This window comes from Manis javanica, chromosome 10 (genome assembly GCF_040802235.1).
Source record: "Manis javanica isolate MJ-LG chromosome 10, MJ_LKY, whole genome shotgun sequence".
NCBI classification, from domain to species: Eukaryota; Metazoa; Chordata; class Mammalia; order Pholidota; family Manidae; genus Manis; species Manis javanica.
The window spans coordinates 1,125,386-1,140,148 of record NC_133165.1 but is presented as its reverse complement, the minus strand read 5'-3'; the positions used below and the strand labels follow the sequence as shown (position 1 = coordinate 1,140,148).

Genomic DNA, 14,763 nt, shown 5'->3' with positions numbered 1-14,763 from the left:
GGGCACCGGCTCGCTCCGCCCTGCCTGCGCGCGCAGCCTCAGCCCAGCCCTTTCCTCCCTCTGACCAATGGAGAGCGCCGCCGGGCGCGCCGGCCGTTGATTGGCGGCGCCTGGACGCCTGCGGGGAAAGCGCGCAGCGGCGCGGAGGTTCGGAGCGGGCGTCCGGGTGCCATGGGGGACCCAGGGCGCGCGGCGGGCGGCGCCGGGGACGATTTCCTCAGCCAGTTCGCGGCCGAGCTCGAGGTGCTGGCCGAGCTGGAAGGTGGGCGCTGGCAGGCCGGGCCGGCTCCCCGGGGAGGGGAGGCGCGGGCGGCTGCTAGAATCTCCCTCCGCAGGGACGGCGGCCCCGTACCTCCCCGCGGGCGCTCGGCCCCGGCCGGCGCTCCAGGAGGCCGCTGCCGGAGGGGACGCCGGCGCTCCCCGCTCTCCTGACGGGCATCCGGGGACACGCGAGGGCGCAGCCACCAAAAGGCCGCTGGACCCCCACGTCGGGCCGGTCGGGCCCCTGCCCCCCAGTACGTCCGCAGGGGACCGCGGCGCAGGGTGGGGTGTGGGGCCGCGGCCGTGCCTCCCTTCCTCCCGTGTCTCCCCAGCCCCCCGAGTCAAGCGGCCCAGGCTGGAGGCTGTCAAGAGGCTGAACTTTGGGCCCGATGACTCGGAAGAGCCGCCCCTTCCCGACTCCCCCCCTGGGGGCATCACACCCCCGCTGAGTCCCGAGGCCCCCCACGAGCTGTGGGGTGACGGGTGTGTGGCTTGGGGCACGGGGTGGGGGCTTGGAGGGGTCCTGCTCCTCAGACGCAGTCTGGCGCTGGCGCTGGGGGCCTGTGGGAGCGTCGGGTGCCCCGGGTGGGCTCGGGCCCCGTCTCTGCGGGTGGTGGGACAGGGTCCTCATGGGGCCCCGTGCCTTCTCCCAGGCTCCCAGACGCGGGGGTCACACGGGCCTCCCCAGCCACCCGCGGTGCCGTTCTGAGGCGGCCCCCAGTCCTGGAGGACTATGTCAGCGTGACCTCCACGGGAGGCAGCCGGGCGTTTCTGGTGCTGGGGGCCGACCCCACGGGCACTGGGGTGCAGGTGGGTGCCGTGTGGCCACGAACGAGGAGTTGCCCGTAGCCCTCCTTCGGGTCCTGGGGGCTTGATGCTGCGCAGAAAAGGATCCTGAGTGCGGGGTCCCCTCCGGGACTCTGGGGTCCTTCACGTCCGCCTGGCTTCCAGGCATCCGTTCTCTTCAGTCTTCCCCCCCTTTTACTTCCCTCCTTCTCTTCTCCCAGAACTGCCCCCGCCCGGGGTGCTTTTCCCTTGGGGCTTCTGGTTACAGTGGGCGCTCTCCACCCCTCGCCTTGCTGACGCTAGAGGCGGGCACCAGGGTCCCTTGACGTCGCTGGGAGGGAGCCGTGGTTAATCCTGTGACTGGGAGTGGGTGACGCTGCCTTCCTCTCTCTGCAGAGCCCTCTCCTTAGCTTTGACGTCCAGTGGCGCTGCCATGGCCAGCTAAACCTGCTGGGTGTGTCCTTTACCTCCCTCAAGGAGCAGGTGGACAGCGAGGTAGGGTGTCCCAGGAGGGGAGGGGTAGCTCTGGGGTGACTGGCTAAGCCACCCCAATCTTAACCCCTAATTTTGGCACAGCGGCGGCAGCGACTGTTTGAGGATGCCCAGCGGCTCTCAGACACGCTGAACAGGTGAAATCATGGGCCCTCCATCCCTGGAACCACCATGGGTTCTCGGACTGCTGACCTCCCACCTGAACCAGGGGGTGGGGGATGTGGTCCCTGCGTGGGGTCGGGGCCCCGGCAGCTCAGGGCATGTTGCTCTCCAGCCTCAGAGAGGAGGAGGCTCAGCCCTTGCGGACCCCCGAGGGGGAGCCGGTGGACAGCCAAGCTGCGTCCCAGCACTGCCTCTGGGTGGACACATTCGCGCCCCGGCGCTACACAGAGCTGCTCAGTGATGACGTGAGCTTTGTTCTCCTTGAGTGCGACTGGCTTCTTTGCTGCCAAGAGGGGGAAGGATGCAGGACCCGGCTCATTTTTATGCTGTCGGCCCCCAGGACTGTGGGGTGGAGGGAAGGGCTCGGGTCCGCCTGTGGGACCAAGGCTAGTCGGGGGCCAGCGTGCTGGGGTCTTAGCTGGGATGCCTCTGGGTGTGGCGGGCACGCTGGGAGGGGTCAGGGCCAGGGTTACAGGGGTGGAGGCACTCATGAGTCCCACTCTGCCACTTGCTGGCAGGGGTCCAGGTGTCGGTCATTGGTCACTCAGCCTCAGTGTCCCTGTGTATGTCTCCAGGCTTATGACACAGGTTGACTCAAAGGCAGGCAGGGGACCCCTTGGTGCTGGTGGTCCCCCAGGCCATGCCTCTCTCTACAGTTCACCAACCGCTGCCTCCTCAAGTGGCTGAAGCTGTGGGACCCGGTGGTGTTTGGCAGAGAGAGGCCCGCCCGGAAGCCCAGGCCCAGTGTGGAGCCAGCCCGGGTTGGCAAGGAGGCCACAGCCTCCAGCAGGTGGAAGAGCCACCAGCAAGTGCTGGAGGACATGCTGGAGGCCGAGCCGGACCCAAGCCAGCGGCCCCGGCAGAAGGTGGCTGTGCTGCGCGTGGCCCTGTGGCCCCGGGGCTGCCCTCCGGGTGGCTGGTGCCTTCACGGCCTCCGGGGGTCACACGTGCTCACCACCCTGTGGCTGCAGCTCTGGCAATGTCAGAGTCTAGTGTGGAGTGTTTTCTCGTAGCGGCTCAGGGAGAGCCTGCACCCCATGGAGGGTCTGTGTCTCCCAGAGTACTAACGCTCACAGGCAGTTTCTGGGGGTCGGTCACGTTGCTAATGGCTGTGGTCCCGCTGGGCACCCTCATCACTTCCTCCTGTGGGTTTTTTTATCTTGCTTTGAAGCCCCTGTGCTAAGCTGTGAGCACGCTGCTGTCTGTCTGTATTTGGTGGCTGGGTGGGGTAAGGGGGCTTAGTGCTGAGCCTCCCGGGCAGGGTGTCAGCCTTGGGAAGAGGGCCTCGCAGCCCTCACAGTGCAGGCTGCAGTGCGTCTTCGTTTGCCGCCACTGCAGGTGGCACTGCTGTGTGGCCCCCCTGGGCTGGGCAAGACCACGCTGGCCCATGTGATTGCACGGCATGCTGGGTACTCCGTAGTGGAGATGAACGCGAGGTGAGCCTGGGGGTGCAGTCTCTGCCCCTCGTCTGTGCTGCCGTTTCTGGCTGCATCTGGGACATGGCCCCAAACCCCATTAGAGGTGGGGCTGAGGTCTTGGGGACGCGGGGGTGGCGTTCATGCTTCCTCCTGACCCCATGGGATTTGGGGCAGCTGCATCAGCAGCCTTGAGGTGTGGGCGTGGCCTCTTGGCCCAGGAGACAGTCCCATCAGGGACCCTGGCTGCTGCCCCGGCCGAGGCCACTCTGCCCTGACAGCCCTTTCCTGGCCTCATGGCTCCAGTGACGACCGCAGCCCTGAGGCCTTCTGCATGCGCATCGAGGCAGCCACGCAGATGGAGTCGGTGCTGGGTGCCGGCGGGACTCCCAACTGCCTGGTCATTGATGAGATTGACGGAGCCCCCATGGTGGGCCTCCTGGGTACCTTGGCAGGCGGGCAGGGGGTGGGCAGCTGCGGCTGCAGCTCACTGTGCTCTCTGCATGACCCCCAGGCTGCTGTCAACATACTCCTGAGCATCCTGGACCGGAAGGGCCCGCAGGAGGCAGAGCCAGGGGGTCTGGCTGTGCCCACGGGCGTGGGTCGGCGGCGCTGGGCAGGGGGGGGGCTCCTGATGAGGCCTGTTGTCTGCATCTGCAATGACCCGTGAGTGGGGCAGGGCCAGGGTCTCCTCAGGCAGCCTCCACGGCAGGGCAGCGGGCCTGGGAGGGCGTGCGCCGCCTGGCCACCCAGTGGATCCAGGCTGGGGTTTGGGGCGTGGTGAACACTACCCGTCTCCTGTAGGTTCGTGCCCTCTCTGCGGCATCTGAAGCAACAGGCCTTTCTGCTCCACTTCCCGCCCACCCTGCCATCGAGGCTCCTGCAGCGGCTCCAGGAGGTCTGTGGGGACCCTTCTGGTCTCTGCCTCCCCCTCCTATCTGGCCTTCCAGTTGGCCCCAGGGCGTGGCAGTGGGGCGACTGGACCAGTTTGGTCTTGGTGGTGTGTGGTCCCCAGGGGCTGAGGTTGTCCCCCATAGAGGGCCAGCTGCTGTTCACCTGTTTCTCGAGAAAAGACGGCCCAGGGTGGGCTCGAGGACCCATTCACCATTTCCCAGCAGATCTGCCTGCAGCAGGGCATGCAGGCTGACCCGGGTGCGCTGGCAGCCCTCTGTGAGAAGACGCACAATGACATCCGGGCCTGTGTCAACACCCTGCAGGTGGGCAGGGGGCTGGGGCGGGGGCAGGGCAGGCTGGGCCAGTCTTGGCTCACCACCCCACCACTCCGTGTCCAGTTCCTTCATGGGCAGGGCCAGCGGGAGCTGAGTGTGCAGGCCGTGCAGACCACGCGCATTGGCCTCAAGGACCAGCGCAAGGGACTCTTCTCCGTGTGGCAGGAGGTGTTCCAGCTGCCGCAGGCCCAGCGGTAGGTGGGGGTAGGGTGGTGAGTGGGGTCCACTGGGCCCCCACCAACCCCCAACTATCCGCAAAGCAGCTGCACACACGTGGGTGGTGGGTGCCCCCTGAGGAGTGAGGGGGCGGGAGGAGCTCCGTTGCAGCCTCAGCGCCTGCTCTGCAGGCAGCGTGGCGGCCCAGACCCAGCCCTGCTGTTCCCCACGTTCCTGCTCAATGGTGGGCCCATGGGCGGGGGCCCGCAGGCCGCGGAGCGGCCTCTGACCTTGGCTTCACAGCGCCTCTACCGCATCCTGCATGTGGCTGCCTCCGCAGGGGAGCATGAGAAGGTGGTCCAGGTAACCGTGCCCCACCCCACACCTCTCGGGGTGGCCCAGGAAGCCCCTAGCTTGCCTTGTCCCTGTCCCCGGCGGAGACCTTGAGCTGGTGCTGAGCCCGAGGAGGGATGGGTGGACTAGAGCATGCTAGTAGGTGGTGGGCTCGGGGCGTCAGGGAGACCTCAGAAGTGGTGGCGATCAGGGCAGGGGCCAGGATGCACAGAGGGTGTTGTCCAGCTGATGGGGTCAGTGGGGGCTGGTTGGGAACCACCCGAGGGCGGCCTCACTGGGCTGGGAGGGGCCGGGTTCTGGTGTGAGCTGAGACAGTGTGTGTGTGGGGTGGACAGCAGGTGGCACACACGCCTTCTGCCCCCAGAAGCCAGTCGTCAGTGCTTCCCTGAGTAAGCTGCTTTGGATCAGGGGATGGATCCATGCAAATCCTGAAAGCCGCGGCCGCGGGAGGGCACATGCTTGTGGGCCCGGAGAGGACACTGTGTGTCTGCTTCTGGCGGACAACTTCCTTTAGGGCGGGGCAGGGGCCTTCCTGTACGCCTCTGGGTCTTGGCCAAACCGGGGGGTGGGGGGGGAGCAGACTGGACTTGCCTGGCGGCCACTTGGAGCTTCTCACCACCCCCAAGATCCTGGACTTGGCAGGGCCGGTGGGAGGTGATGCTGGGCAGAAGGCACAGGGACTTGACTCCACCTGCCCACCCGCCCCAGGGCCTGTTCGACAACTTCCTGCGCCTGCGGCTACGGGACTCCAGCCTCGGCACTGTGTGCACGGCCCTTGACTGGCTGGCCTTTGACGACATGCTGGGCCGGGCCGCCCACCGTGGCCAGAGCTTTCAGCTGCTGCGCTACCTGCCCTTCCTGCCTGCCGCCTTCCACCTGCTCTTCGCCTCCAGCCGCACGCCGAGAGTCGTCTTCCCCAGCAGCCAGCAAGAGGTGTGCGCGTGTCCTGCTCACGCTGGTTCTGGCCTAGGGATCCTGGGTGACCAGCTGTGTTCACCCCGCCCGCCAGGCCCAGAGCCGGACCAGCCGAATGCAGAACCTGATCCAGACGCTGGTGTCGGGCATCGCGCCGGCCACCCGCAGCCGGGCCACACCCCAGGCCCTGGTCCTGGACACGCTCTGCCTGCTTCTGGACATCCTGACGCCCAAGCTGCGGCCTGTGAGTGCCCGCCTGGGAGGGGCGGCCTGGGGGGGTGGCCTGCCTGCACTGAGCGCCCCTGTGCTGCCCCCGCCCACAGGTGAGCACTCAGCTGTTCAGTGCCCGCGAGAAGCAGCAGCTGGCCAGCCTGGTGGGCACCATGCTTGCTTACAGCCTCACCTACCGCCAGGAGCGCATGCCTGATGGGCTGTATGTCTACAGGCTTGAGCCGTGAGTGCCCAGCACCCACGGCGGGGATGCCAGGGCAGGGAGGCTGGGGGCTGGGCTCCAGTGCCGTGGCGATCGCTGGGCCTGAGCGTGAAAGCACGGCCTCGGCGAGGGGTCTCAATTCCCCTGCTTGCTGGGGCACAGCAGGTGTCAGCTCCAGCTCAGCCCTCAACTGGGTGGGCACAGCCCTGAGACCCGAGCCCCTCACAGCCTCAGGCCCCATTTCCTGCCCTAAGGTGGCCGTGGGATAGAGTGCAGGCCCTGGGCCCCAGCTCCTGGCGAGGGTACCAGCGGTGCCCAGGACGAAGCTCTCCCTTGCTGCTGGTGCTCCCTGGGTGCTCAGCCGGCCATATTGTCTCGTTTCCTCCCCGGCAGCTGTGGGGAGGACCCCTTTCTCATGCCCACATACACCTGGGGAAACAGGCTCAGGGTGCCCAGTGCCCTCTGCTGCCCTGGGGCTGGGCCCTTACGCTGGCTGGCGTCTGGGTCTGTGTGGTGGTGGCCCCTGTTGGTCTCCACTGACTGGGTGTCCTGGTGCCCCAACAGGAATGTGGAGGAGCTCTGTCGCTTTCCTGAGCTGCCCACCCGCAAGCCCCTCACCTACCAGGCCCAGCAGCTCATCGCCCATGAGATCGAAATGGAGAAGATGCGGCGGGCAGAGGCCCGGGCTATGGGCAGCCCCCAGGTGAGCTTGCCTCGGGCTCCCTGCAGAGCAAGGCCTGGAGGGCAGGGCTCTGGGAGTGGACCCTGTCCCTGAATGGCCGTGCCCAGTCAGCCCTTACTGCACCCCACTCCCAGCAGGTGGACGAGGGGCCCCTGGGGAACGAGGGTCTGCATGGGGGTGCTGAGGAGGAAGGACTGCAGTCAGCTACCCTGTGCAGCCACAAGCAGCGGCTGGAGCGCATCGTGAAGAGAGTGGGCGTGGAGGAGCAGGTGCAGGGGTGGCCCCGGGTGTGGGCATGGGCTGAGCCCCAAGGGGCTCTGGCGGGGCAGGAGGGGCTCGGTGGGCGCCTCCCACCCTGGATGGATGATGGGGGCGTGGCCGCGCCCGCTGTGGGCTGTGCCCGTCACCCTCACTGGCCTGCCACTTCAGCCCGAGAGGGATTTCTTCGGTCGCGTGGTTGTCAGGAGAGCAGCAACCCTGAGTGCAGGTGTGTACGGGACGGGGGTGGGGCGGGGGCCAAGGGTGGGGCAGGAGTGATCATGTGGCCCCCACAGAGGACGCAACCCCCGAGATCGACACGGCGGAGCAGCGCATGGGCACGGCGGTGGGCCGGAGTGACGTCTGGTTCCGTTTCAAGGAGGGCGTCTCCAACGCCGTCAGGCGCGGCCTGTACATCAGGGACCTGCTGTAGCCGGGGCCGCACCGGCACCGGGATCTGCTGGGCCCGTCCACACGGGACGCCATGATCCTCGCCAGACGCCCCAGGGCCCACACCTGATGCCACTCGCTGTTCACTAGGAACACACCAGAGCATCGCGCCTGTGAACAATCTTTATAAAAGCCACACCTTCACAGAGCCGTCCTGAGAGCTGGTGTGAGGCGGGGTGGGCCTCAGAGGATAGCACACTTGCCCTTCTCCACCCACGGGTTGTTCTTCATCAGGTCGGGGTTCAGGAAGGGGTCCTTGGGGATCCCATCCTCGATCCACTTGATGAGCCTGTGGGTGTCAGGGGGAGTGGGCAGGTGGGCAGCCAGTCCCCAGAAGTGCCCAGTGGCAATGTGTGGGTGTGGCCTCGGCTCATGCAAATGTGCAGAGGCAGGGAAATGAGATGCAAGACGACGGCTGAGGGCGGGGCCGGGCTCCTGGGGTCCTGGGGACTCACTCTGGGATGGTCTTGGACGACACCTCCCTATTGAAGGCCAGCTGGTGCTTGAGGCTCTCGACCTCCTTCTTCATCTGGGGCACATCCCACTCCTCCATGGCATCTGGGGCTTCTGCAGTAGCCAGCCTGGGGCTAGAGGGCAGGGGAGGGAGCACTAGCGAGGGGCCAGCCTGCAGTTGCGCCCTAGAGACCCTCCCAACAAAGGGAAGGAGGGAACCACCCCTTTGTACACTGACTCCCAGCTCACTGCCACCCACCCGTCTTCCCCAGGTTCTTGTGGCAGTGCTGGGGTGCAGGGCCGGAAGCTCAGGCCCCACTAATGAGGCCCCGTGTGTCATCTCTCTCAAGGGGCTAATACACTGTGAAGGAAACGACTCTGAGCTCTACCTCACCCCACTCCCGTCAAAGTCTTACAAGGGCCAGACCTCTGGCTGGGAGAGGGGTGGGGCAACACCCTGCCTCGAGCTAGAGGAGGGCACTCAGCACAGACCCCCCAGACCCCAGCCACGTTCCCACTCCTGGGTGCACAGGGCAGCCCAGACCTTCACGGGAGGGGTGGGGCCTGCCTGGCCCCCTCCCCGTGCTCCCTGCTGGTCTGCATGGGCCAAGCCCACCCCAAGGGCACGGTAATCCTGGGGCCCAGAATTTGCCTGCAATTTGCATCTCTGGTGGGGGGGGCATGCTGAGGATTTAGGGGGTCACAGGTTGTGCAGCAGGTCCAGGGCTCGGAACAGCTGTGGCCGCCTGTGCCTGGGAGCTCCCCCAGAACTACGCACATGCCGCCTGGCCCAGTTTCTGCTTGTGAGCCAGCTCGGCAGAGCCACCGGCGACCTCCCAGGAGATCCAGCCAGTTGGGGACAGATGCGGGCGGATCTCACCCTGCCTCCCCCACCCTGGCCGCTGCTCCCACACCAATGGAGCCAGACGACCAGCTTCCCTGACCGAGGGGGCGGACGAGGGCTGGCAGGAGCTGTCTCCCATCTTGGGACAGTCACCAGGGGTAGCCCTCCAGGCTGGTGACAGTGGCTGGTGGGGCACAGGAGTGGCCGCTGGCAGAGGGTGTGGGAGCGCTCAGGGATTAGGGCCTACATCTGGGGGTGGGTAGTGAACAAGGGATGCAGGTGCTCCCCTCACACCGCAACTTAAGCAGCCTCACCTGGGTGGGGGCTTGGCCCTGCACTGGAACAGCCACGTGGGTGGGGCCTCCTGGGCCCAAGGGTCCAGCCACCCTGCACACAGCCCCTTCCGCCGCCTGGCACTACCTGCCCTATGGGGCGCCCTGCACTGGGTGGGCTCAGCGGGGGGTGCCCTGCACACGGTCGCGCTACCCTCCTGGTTGGCTGCCCTGCGCCTGCCTCACCAGCATACCGAAGGGTCGCTCCACCAGTCTGCGCAGCCCCAGGGGACACCCAGCCTCAGGTCGGGGCGTCCTGAGGGCTAGGATGGTCCGCCCAGGTCACTCCAGCGGGGTCTGGGCAAGCGTCCTGCTCAGCCCCAGGGCCCAGTTCCTCAGACTCACCTTGGATGACAGCGAGGGCGAGTGGTGGTGAGGTGCTGAAAGCGAGTGGCGGGGAGCGAGCCGTGTCCAGGCAGGGAGAGCCCAGGCAGGGCCCCGCCCCCTCCTGCCACCTGGGCTGGGCCCTGGCACCGCCCGCCCACGCCCCTCCCTCCTCAGGCCGGGCTGGCCCCGGGGACTTGCTAGCCTGGGATGGGAGCTGCTGTGCGATGAAGAGTCTTCCTGGGGGCTCCTGAGCTGCCCTGGGGTGCTGGCACCAAGACCTTCAGCTCCCGGTGAAAACCCCGGGCCTCTGATGCCCCCTCGGGTCGGAGTCACCAGGCCAGGCGGAAGTACTGGGGTAGGGCAGGACACTGCGCCCCCGTGGAGCTGGGGCTGAGCACCCCACAGCATGAGCCTGTCGTGCAAGGGGCCCTGGGCTTGCACGGAGCTGCCTCCTGCTCTGGTCCTGCCCCTGCTCCCAGACCAGCGGTGGGTGGCCGCCCCGAGGGGCTTCACTCTTCGTTCTGCCGTGTGCTGGGAATGGCCAGATCCGTCCTGTGCAGGCCCAGGTCGCAGTGCTTGGGGGTGTTGCCAGGCTCAGGGGTGCCCATGCCCAGGCTGAGCAGCTTTGAGGGCTCCAGAAAGGATTCCATCACCCCGCCCCCTGGGTCCTCAGCCAGGCCCAAGTCAAAGACGGGGGCCAGGCAGATGCCCTGCCCTCCACGTCCACCCCTTGGCATGGGTGCTGCGGCCAGGACTGTGTCCCCTTCCTGGACACAACATCCTGGGATAGCTGTGGGCCCCGCCTTCCTTCCCTGCTCTCAGGAGCTGCACCCCTGGGGCCACGAGTGACGCAGGTGCCACCTACATCCCAGGCGAGAGGGCCCCCAGGCAGCAACGGCAGGCAGGTATGGAGGGCAGCGTGCTCCCGTGGGCTCACCCAGGCTGGGGGCCTGTCAGGAGCCACCGCCTCACCTGGAAGGCAAGGTGGGGGCATCTCCCTGCTGGGCTCTCCTCCCCTGCTGTGACTGCGGTGCAGGGTCTGCTGTGCCTCCAGCGGCTCGGGCACATCCACAGGGTGAGGGGTCAGGAGGCTCCAAGGAGATGGCATGTCAGGGACATGATGGGTTATTGTTGAGAGTTTACAGCTGGTGGGGGGACGTAGAGCTAAGGGCACGGGTGTCCTCTCCATCCCTCCTGGCTGCCTGGCGCCCACTCACACAGGGTGGGTGGCTTGGGGCAGCACATCACGTCAGCCCCAGGACTGGCTTAAGGTCTGGACTGACACGTGGGCCAGCCAGGTTCGTCACACCTCCCCTCAGAGGGTGCAGGCAGACTGGGACCCCCAAAATAGGCTCTGGCTGGAGCATCCTAGTCCTCCAGGTGAAGCCCTGGTGTGACCAGGAATGGTATGGACCCCGTGGCCTGTCTGGGGCCACGCTGCAGGCATCACTGGGACTCTCGCTGGGCAGTCAGCCCCATGGGGGGTCACAGCTGAAACCAACCAGAGCCCCACACGGCAGCATCTCATAGGCGTCTGCCTCACACCTGGGCATCTGCACACAGCGTCAGCACATGCCCTGTCCTCCCCCCGCATGTGCGGACCCCAGCACTCGGAGCCCTGTGCCCGTGGGCTCTTGGAGACCCTGTCTTTGGTGAGTTGGGCATGGCAATGCTGGGTGCTCACCCTCCTGGGAGGGTTGGGGGGGGGCTTGTGAGGCCCTAAGCATGCCCAGGGCCCTCACTGGGCGGGTCTCAGTGCCAAAGGCCCCGTGATCCCTGGTGGAGGCCACCTAGGAGGCAGGGACAGTTTGTCCTCTGTCTGACTGCCGTGCAGATGCCCAGGCCACATCCAGGGAGACCAGACGCCTTTCTGAAATTAGCTCTGCTAACTGGGCTCCTCTCTGGCCTAGAAACAGCAGGCCATGCCCACCAGGCTCCTGACGTGGGGGTGGGGGTGTGCAGTGAGATTTGTGCAAACAAGAACCGAAAAGTGGCACGTGGGGTGCTCGGACCCCTTCTGGCAGCCCCGGGGGTGCTCAGGGAGGAGATACCTTAACCAGATGATCCGCAGCTCAGCGCTGGCCCTGAGATTGCTCGCCTAGCAGCGGCCAGAGCCAAGGCTGGTCTGTCATCAGATCACTTCTGAGAGTGTGGGTGACCCATTGCCACCTCCAGCTCCATGTGGGGAGACAGTGCGGCAGGCCCTGGGCTGGCGGGACTGCTGAGGCTTTGCCCACCAGTGCCTGTCCCAGGGAGGGTGCAGGACCCATGGGCTCCAGTGGGCCAAACCCTCCAGAGGCAGTGACAGTGGCCCTGGCAACTGCAGGGGGACATGACTTGTTTCCCAGGGAAACAAAACTGGCAGAGGCAAACATGGGGAACACTACCAAAGAAACCTTTTATTTCAGCCAATTAAACAACTCATTAAAAAACTTGATAGTTTTATGTAATCTTAAGTTGAAAACAATTTTCAGAAATAAGTATTAGACTCACGTGTGCAAGTAGTACAAGTGATTGTGGAAACCAGGTGAACGACTCTGGCCGGCATGTCCTCGTCGTGACGTCTCAGGGAGGTGACTTGGGTTACCGCTGATTATCCTAACGGCTGCAGTTGCTCCATCCCTCAGTGGCTTGACCTCTGCTCCAGCCACACTGTGGCTGACGTCAGGCAGCCCCCCTGCCCCTGGGCAGTTCCGATATCCCCCAGGAAGCTACTTTGCTCTGAGAGCATCAGCTAGGGAAGCCAGAGGTGTCCTCAGTTGCGTCTGCTCCACGCAGGTGAGCACCATCTGCAAGTGCAGTTTTCCTAGGTCTGTGGAGGGAAGGGGAGACTGTGATGTGCCGTGGGGTGCAGGGGGGTACCCTGCATCGCCAGATGCCTCAGAGCTGCATAGGGGCTGCCAGCTGTCCCTGTCACAAGTCCCCTCCTGGGATGACAGATTCTTACATTGAGCCAATAAAGGTGGGGGGACTTTGCCCCGGGGACAAATGAGCAGCAGAGATGGCCTCTCAGTGCTGGTGGTGGGAGGGCCTGCACGGCCGAGGCCCAACCTGGGGACCAGCAGCCCTCAGGAGTGGACTGCACTGTGCCAAGCTCAGGACGAGTGGTCAGCACCATCCTGTCCTACCTGAGACAGGACCCTGGGGCAGGTGCCTCTTAAAAGCTCAGGATTTCTGAGCATGGGACAGGAAGCAGCTCCTGAAGCTCAGAGGCAGGCACAGCAGCTGGCCCATGTGATGAGGCCTCTGGTCTTCCACCTGTGCAGGCAAGTCATTCTCACGTGAGACTGGTTCTGATCTGCTACTCAGGGTCAGTTCCTAATGAGGCAGGTGCTGGTCCTGGCACATGGCTGGCTCATGTGCTGGTCTGCACCCCCAAAGGCACACGGCCACAAAGCAGGGACAGGGTAGGTGCACACTTCAAGTCACGAGCGTGTCCCCACCCTGACCTGTGGTGCAAAGGCAGGACTTCATGACAGCGCTGGGCCTGTGGTCTCTTGATGCAGAGCAGGACACCCAGCCCCGTGCAGTGACTGTTGAGAATTCCGCCTGAACGTGGAATGGCAGCTGGGTGCAGGCTTCACTGCTGACCCCACATGTGAAGTCCGTGACAAGGTGGGGCAAGGTAGGCCCAGTGCCAGCGAGCCAGCTCCACCAGGTTGCATGAGGGCGCGGGTGGGAGCAGCTCCTAGGCAAGTCCGCACCAAGTGTGGCAAAGGGAAGGGTGGGTGCAGAATCCTCAGGAACCAGGGCCAGACGGGTGCATAGTGGTCGGTGGGAAGGGGATCACGCATGGAGGCATGGCTAAGGGGACCCACCACAAGCTCCTGGCCAAACTGCATGGCCACGGCCTGACTCCCCTCGATTCGACAACCCTGGGATGTAGGGCCGGGTGTCCCCGGGTGACTACAAGGTATCCGGTGTAACCACAAAGCCTGCGCAGAACACGAGGAGAGGAGAGCCTTACCGTCTGGAAGGGGGCGGGGTCACCTGCAGGGCAAGAGAGGTCAGGAAGCTGCTCTGTTCCAGGAAGGGCTGCTGCCCCAGAAGGCGCGCAGGGGGCCCCGACGCTGCCTTCTAACACGGGGCTCAGCGGGACCCCGCCGGCCACCCGTCGCCCGCCAGGACCTGTGGCCAGGTAAGCCCCGCGCGGCGCGGTAGCGCGGGGAGAGGGTGCGGCCAGCACCCGCGTCAGCACAGGGACAGGCACCGCGCCCGTGACGTGGGATAGCGACGGGCCCCTGGCACAAGTCACGGGAACCGAGCAGGGGCCCGTGAGGGAGGCCAGCCTCCCCGCCCGCTGTCCGCACACCGCTCCCGGCGGTGGCCGGGCCCGGGCCCAGCGGCGCGGCGCAGGCTCCCCAGGGCGGTCCAAGCAGGAGCACTCAGGACAGCGCATATAACCCGCGAAACCAGAAGGTTCCGCACAGAGACCAAGCAAGGGAAACACTGGCGGGAGACATTCAGCGAGGGGCTCACTTACAGAGCCCAGAAGCTCCGCGCCACCGCAGGACAGTCCGACGTCAGGCCGGCGGCGGCCGCCGAGCCGCCCATCTCCGTCGTGAGACCACTTCCGGGTGGGCGCCGGAAGGGGCGGGGCGCGCACGCAGCCCTCCTGCGTGGGGGCGGGGCTCTGGCCACGCCTCCGGGCGCAGCCTCCTTGGGGCCGGGCAGCGGCGTCAGCCGAGCGGAAGCGTAGGTGGAGGGGGTCCGCGCAGCCGCAGGGGCCGTTTCGGTTTGATGCCGGCGAGCTGGGTTCCCCGCACGGACGTGCGCGGCTGGAGGGCCCTCCCGGGCTTGTGTTCAGTTTTAGCAAATGACCTCACTCCTACCAGCGGCTGTTGGGGAGCGAGTTGGGCCGTGGGACTCCGCGTTAAACGTGGCGTTGTTGGGGACAGACGACAGGAGAGAAGCCCCCAGGGCCCCTCTCGGGTCCCCCCAGGGCTGGTTCCCTAGCCCCTCCTCTGGTACCCCCTAGTTGCCAATCTGCAAAGCTGCGGACCCCAGCCCACGTTGCAATCTGCAAAGCTGCGGACTCTCCTGTCCCTGCCGAAGGGGCTGTTCGTAGAGACCCAAATGAGCCACATACTTAGGGTCCACGCTGAACCTCCCGCAGGTTGTCTTGGGGATTGACCTCAGGCAGGTGTGCAAAAGTTACAGGCTGGACGGATGGCGAGCAGGAGGCAAAGCCTGTCTAAAGGGACCCTGTCCAAG

The 14,763-nt window shown here is 65.8% G+C and overlaps 2 protein-coding genes across 10 annotated transcripts; one reads left to right on the top strand and one right to left on the bottom strand.

Moving 5' to 3' along the window:
- Nucleotides 1–102: 102 nt before the first annotated feature.
- Nucleotides 103–8,095, top strand: CHTF18 (chromosome transmission fidelity factor 18). 7 transcript variants are annotated; one of them, XM_037005679.2, is made up of 22 exons: nt 103–262; nt 336–515; nt 594–744; nt 915–1,071; nt 1,444–1,542; nt 1,624–1,676; nt 1,814–1,946; nt 2,358–2,567; nt 3,040–3,137; nt 3,423–3,546; nt 3,631–3,782; nt 3,921–4,014; nt 4,232–4,333; nt 4,409–4,539; nt 4,693–4,864; nt 5,564–5,788; nt 5,865–6,014; nt 6,094–6,224; nt 6,768–6,906; nt 7,020–7,154; nt 7,315–7,372; nt 7,440–8,095. In XM_037005679.2, the coding sequence occupies exons 1-22, from the start codon at nt 172–174 to the stop codon at nt 7,574–7,576; spliced, it is 2,922 nt and encodes a 973-aa protein (XP_036861574.2). In that variant the 5' UTR covers nt 103–171; the 3' UTR covers nt 7,577–8,095. The 7 variants fall into 7 exon arrangements, with proteins under 7 accessions (XP_036861574.2, XP_036861573.2, XP_017499370.3 ...); XM_037005678.2 differs by having other exon boundaries at nt 336–744; nt 4,235–4,333; nt 4,424–4,539; XM_017643881.3 differs by having other exon boundaries at nt 336–744; nt 4,235–4,333; nt 7,023–7,154.
- On the bottom strand, nt 7,743–14,026 carry GNG13 (G protein subunit gamma 13). 3 transcript variants are annotated; one of them, XM_073214420.1, is made up of 5 exons: nt 12,999–14,026; nt 12,678–12,807; nt 9,568–12,361; nt 8,049–8,180; nt 7,743–7,882 (listed from the first exon to the last, which is right to left on the bottom strand). In XM_073214420.1, exons 4-5 carry the CDS (start codon nt 8,144–8,146, stop codon nt 7,777–7,779), a joined length of 204 nt encoding a protein of 67 aa, XP_073070521.1. In that variant the 5' UTR covers nt 8,147–8,180; nt 9,568–12,361; nt 12,678–12,807; nt 12,999–14,026; the 3' UTR covers nt 7,743–7,776. The 3 variants fall into 3 exon arrangements, with proteins under 3 accessions (XP_073070521.1, XP_036861575.1, XP_036861576.1); XM_037005680.2 differs by lacking the exons at nt 7,743–7,882; nt 8,049–8,180 and having other exon boundaries at nt 11,926–12,361; nt 12,999–13,237; nt 13,368–14,026; XM_037005681.2 differs by lacking the exons at nt 7,743–7,882; nt 8,049–8,180; nt 12,678–12,807 and having other exon boundaries at nt 11,926–12,361; nt 12,999–13,237; nt 13,368–14,026.
- Between the last annotated feature and the right edge of the window lie 737 nt (nt 14,027–14,763).

What these genes read in the sequence shown, in the direction of transcription:
- CHTF18 (XM_017643879.3), top strand. Translation starts at nt 172, where the DNA reads ATGGGGGACCCAGGGCGCGCGGCGGGCGGCGCCGGGGACGATTTCCTC. An exon ending in TCCTGCAGCGGCTCCAGGAG is followed by an intron (nt 4,015 to 4,231) that starts GTCTGTGGGGAC and finishes ACCATTTCCCAG; the next exon opens with CAGATCTGCCTGCAGCAGGG. An exon ending in TATGTCTACAGGCTTGAGCC is followed by an intron (nt 6,225 to 6,767) that starts GTGAGTGCCCAG and finishes GTGCCCCAACAG; the next exon opens with GAATGTGGAGGAGCTCTGTC.
- GNG13 (XM_037005680.2), bottom strand. Translation starts at nt 13,948, where the DNA reads ATGCGCTGTCCTGAGTGCTCCTGCTTGGACCGCCCTGGGGAGCCTGCG. An exon ending in AGTTTGGCCAGGAGCTTGTG is followed by an intron (nt 13,238 to 13,367) that starts GTGGGTCCCCTT and finishes GGACTTGCCTAG; the next exon opens with GAGCTGCTCCCACCCGCGCC. An exon ending in GTCCTGCCTTTGCACCACAG is followed by an intron (nt 12,808 to 12,998) that starts GTCAGGGTGGGG and finishes TTGCCTGCACAG; the next exon opens with GTGGAAGACCAGAGGCCTCA.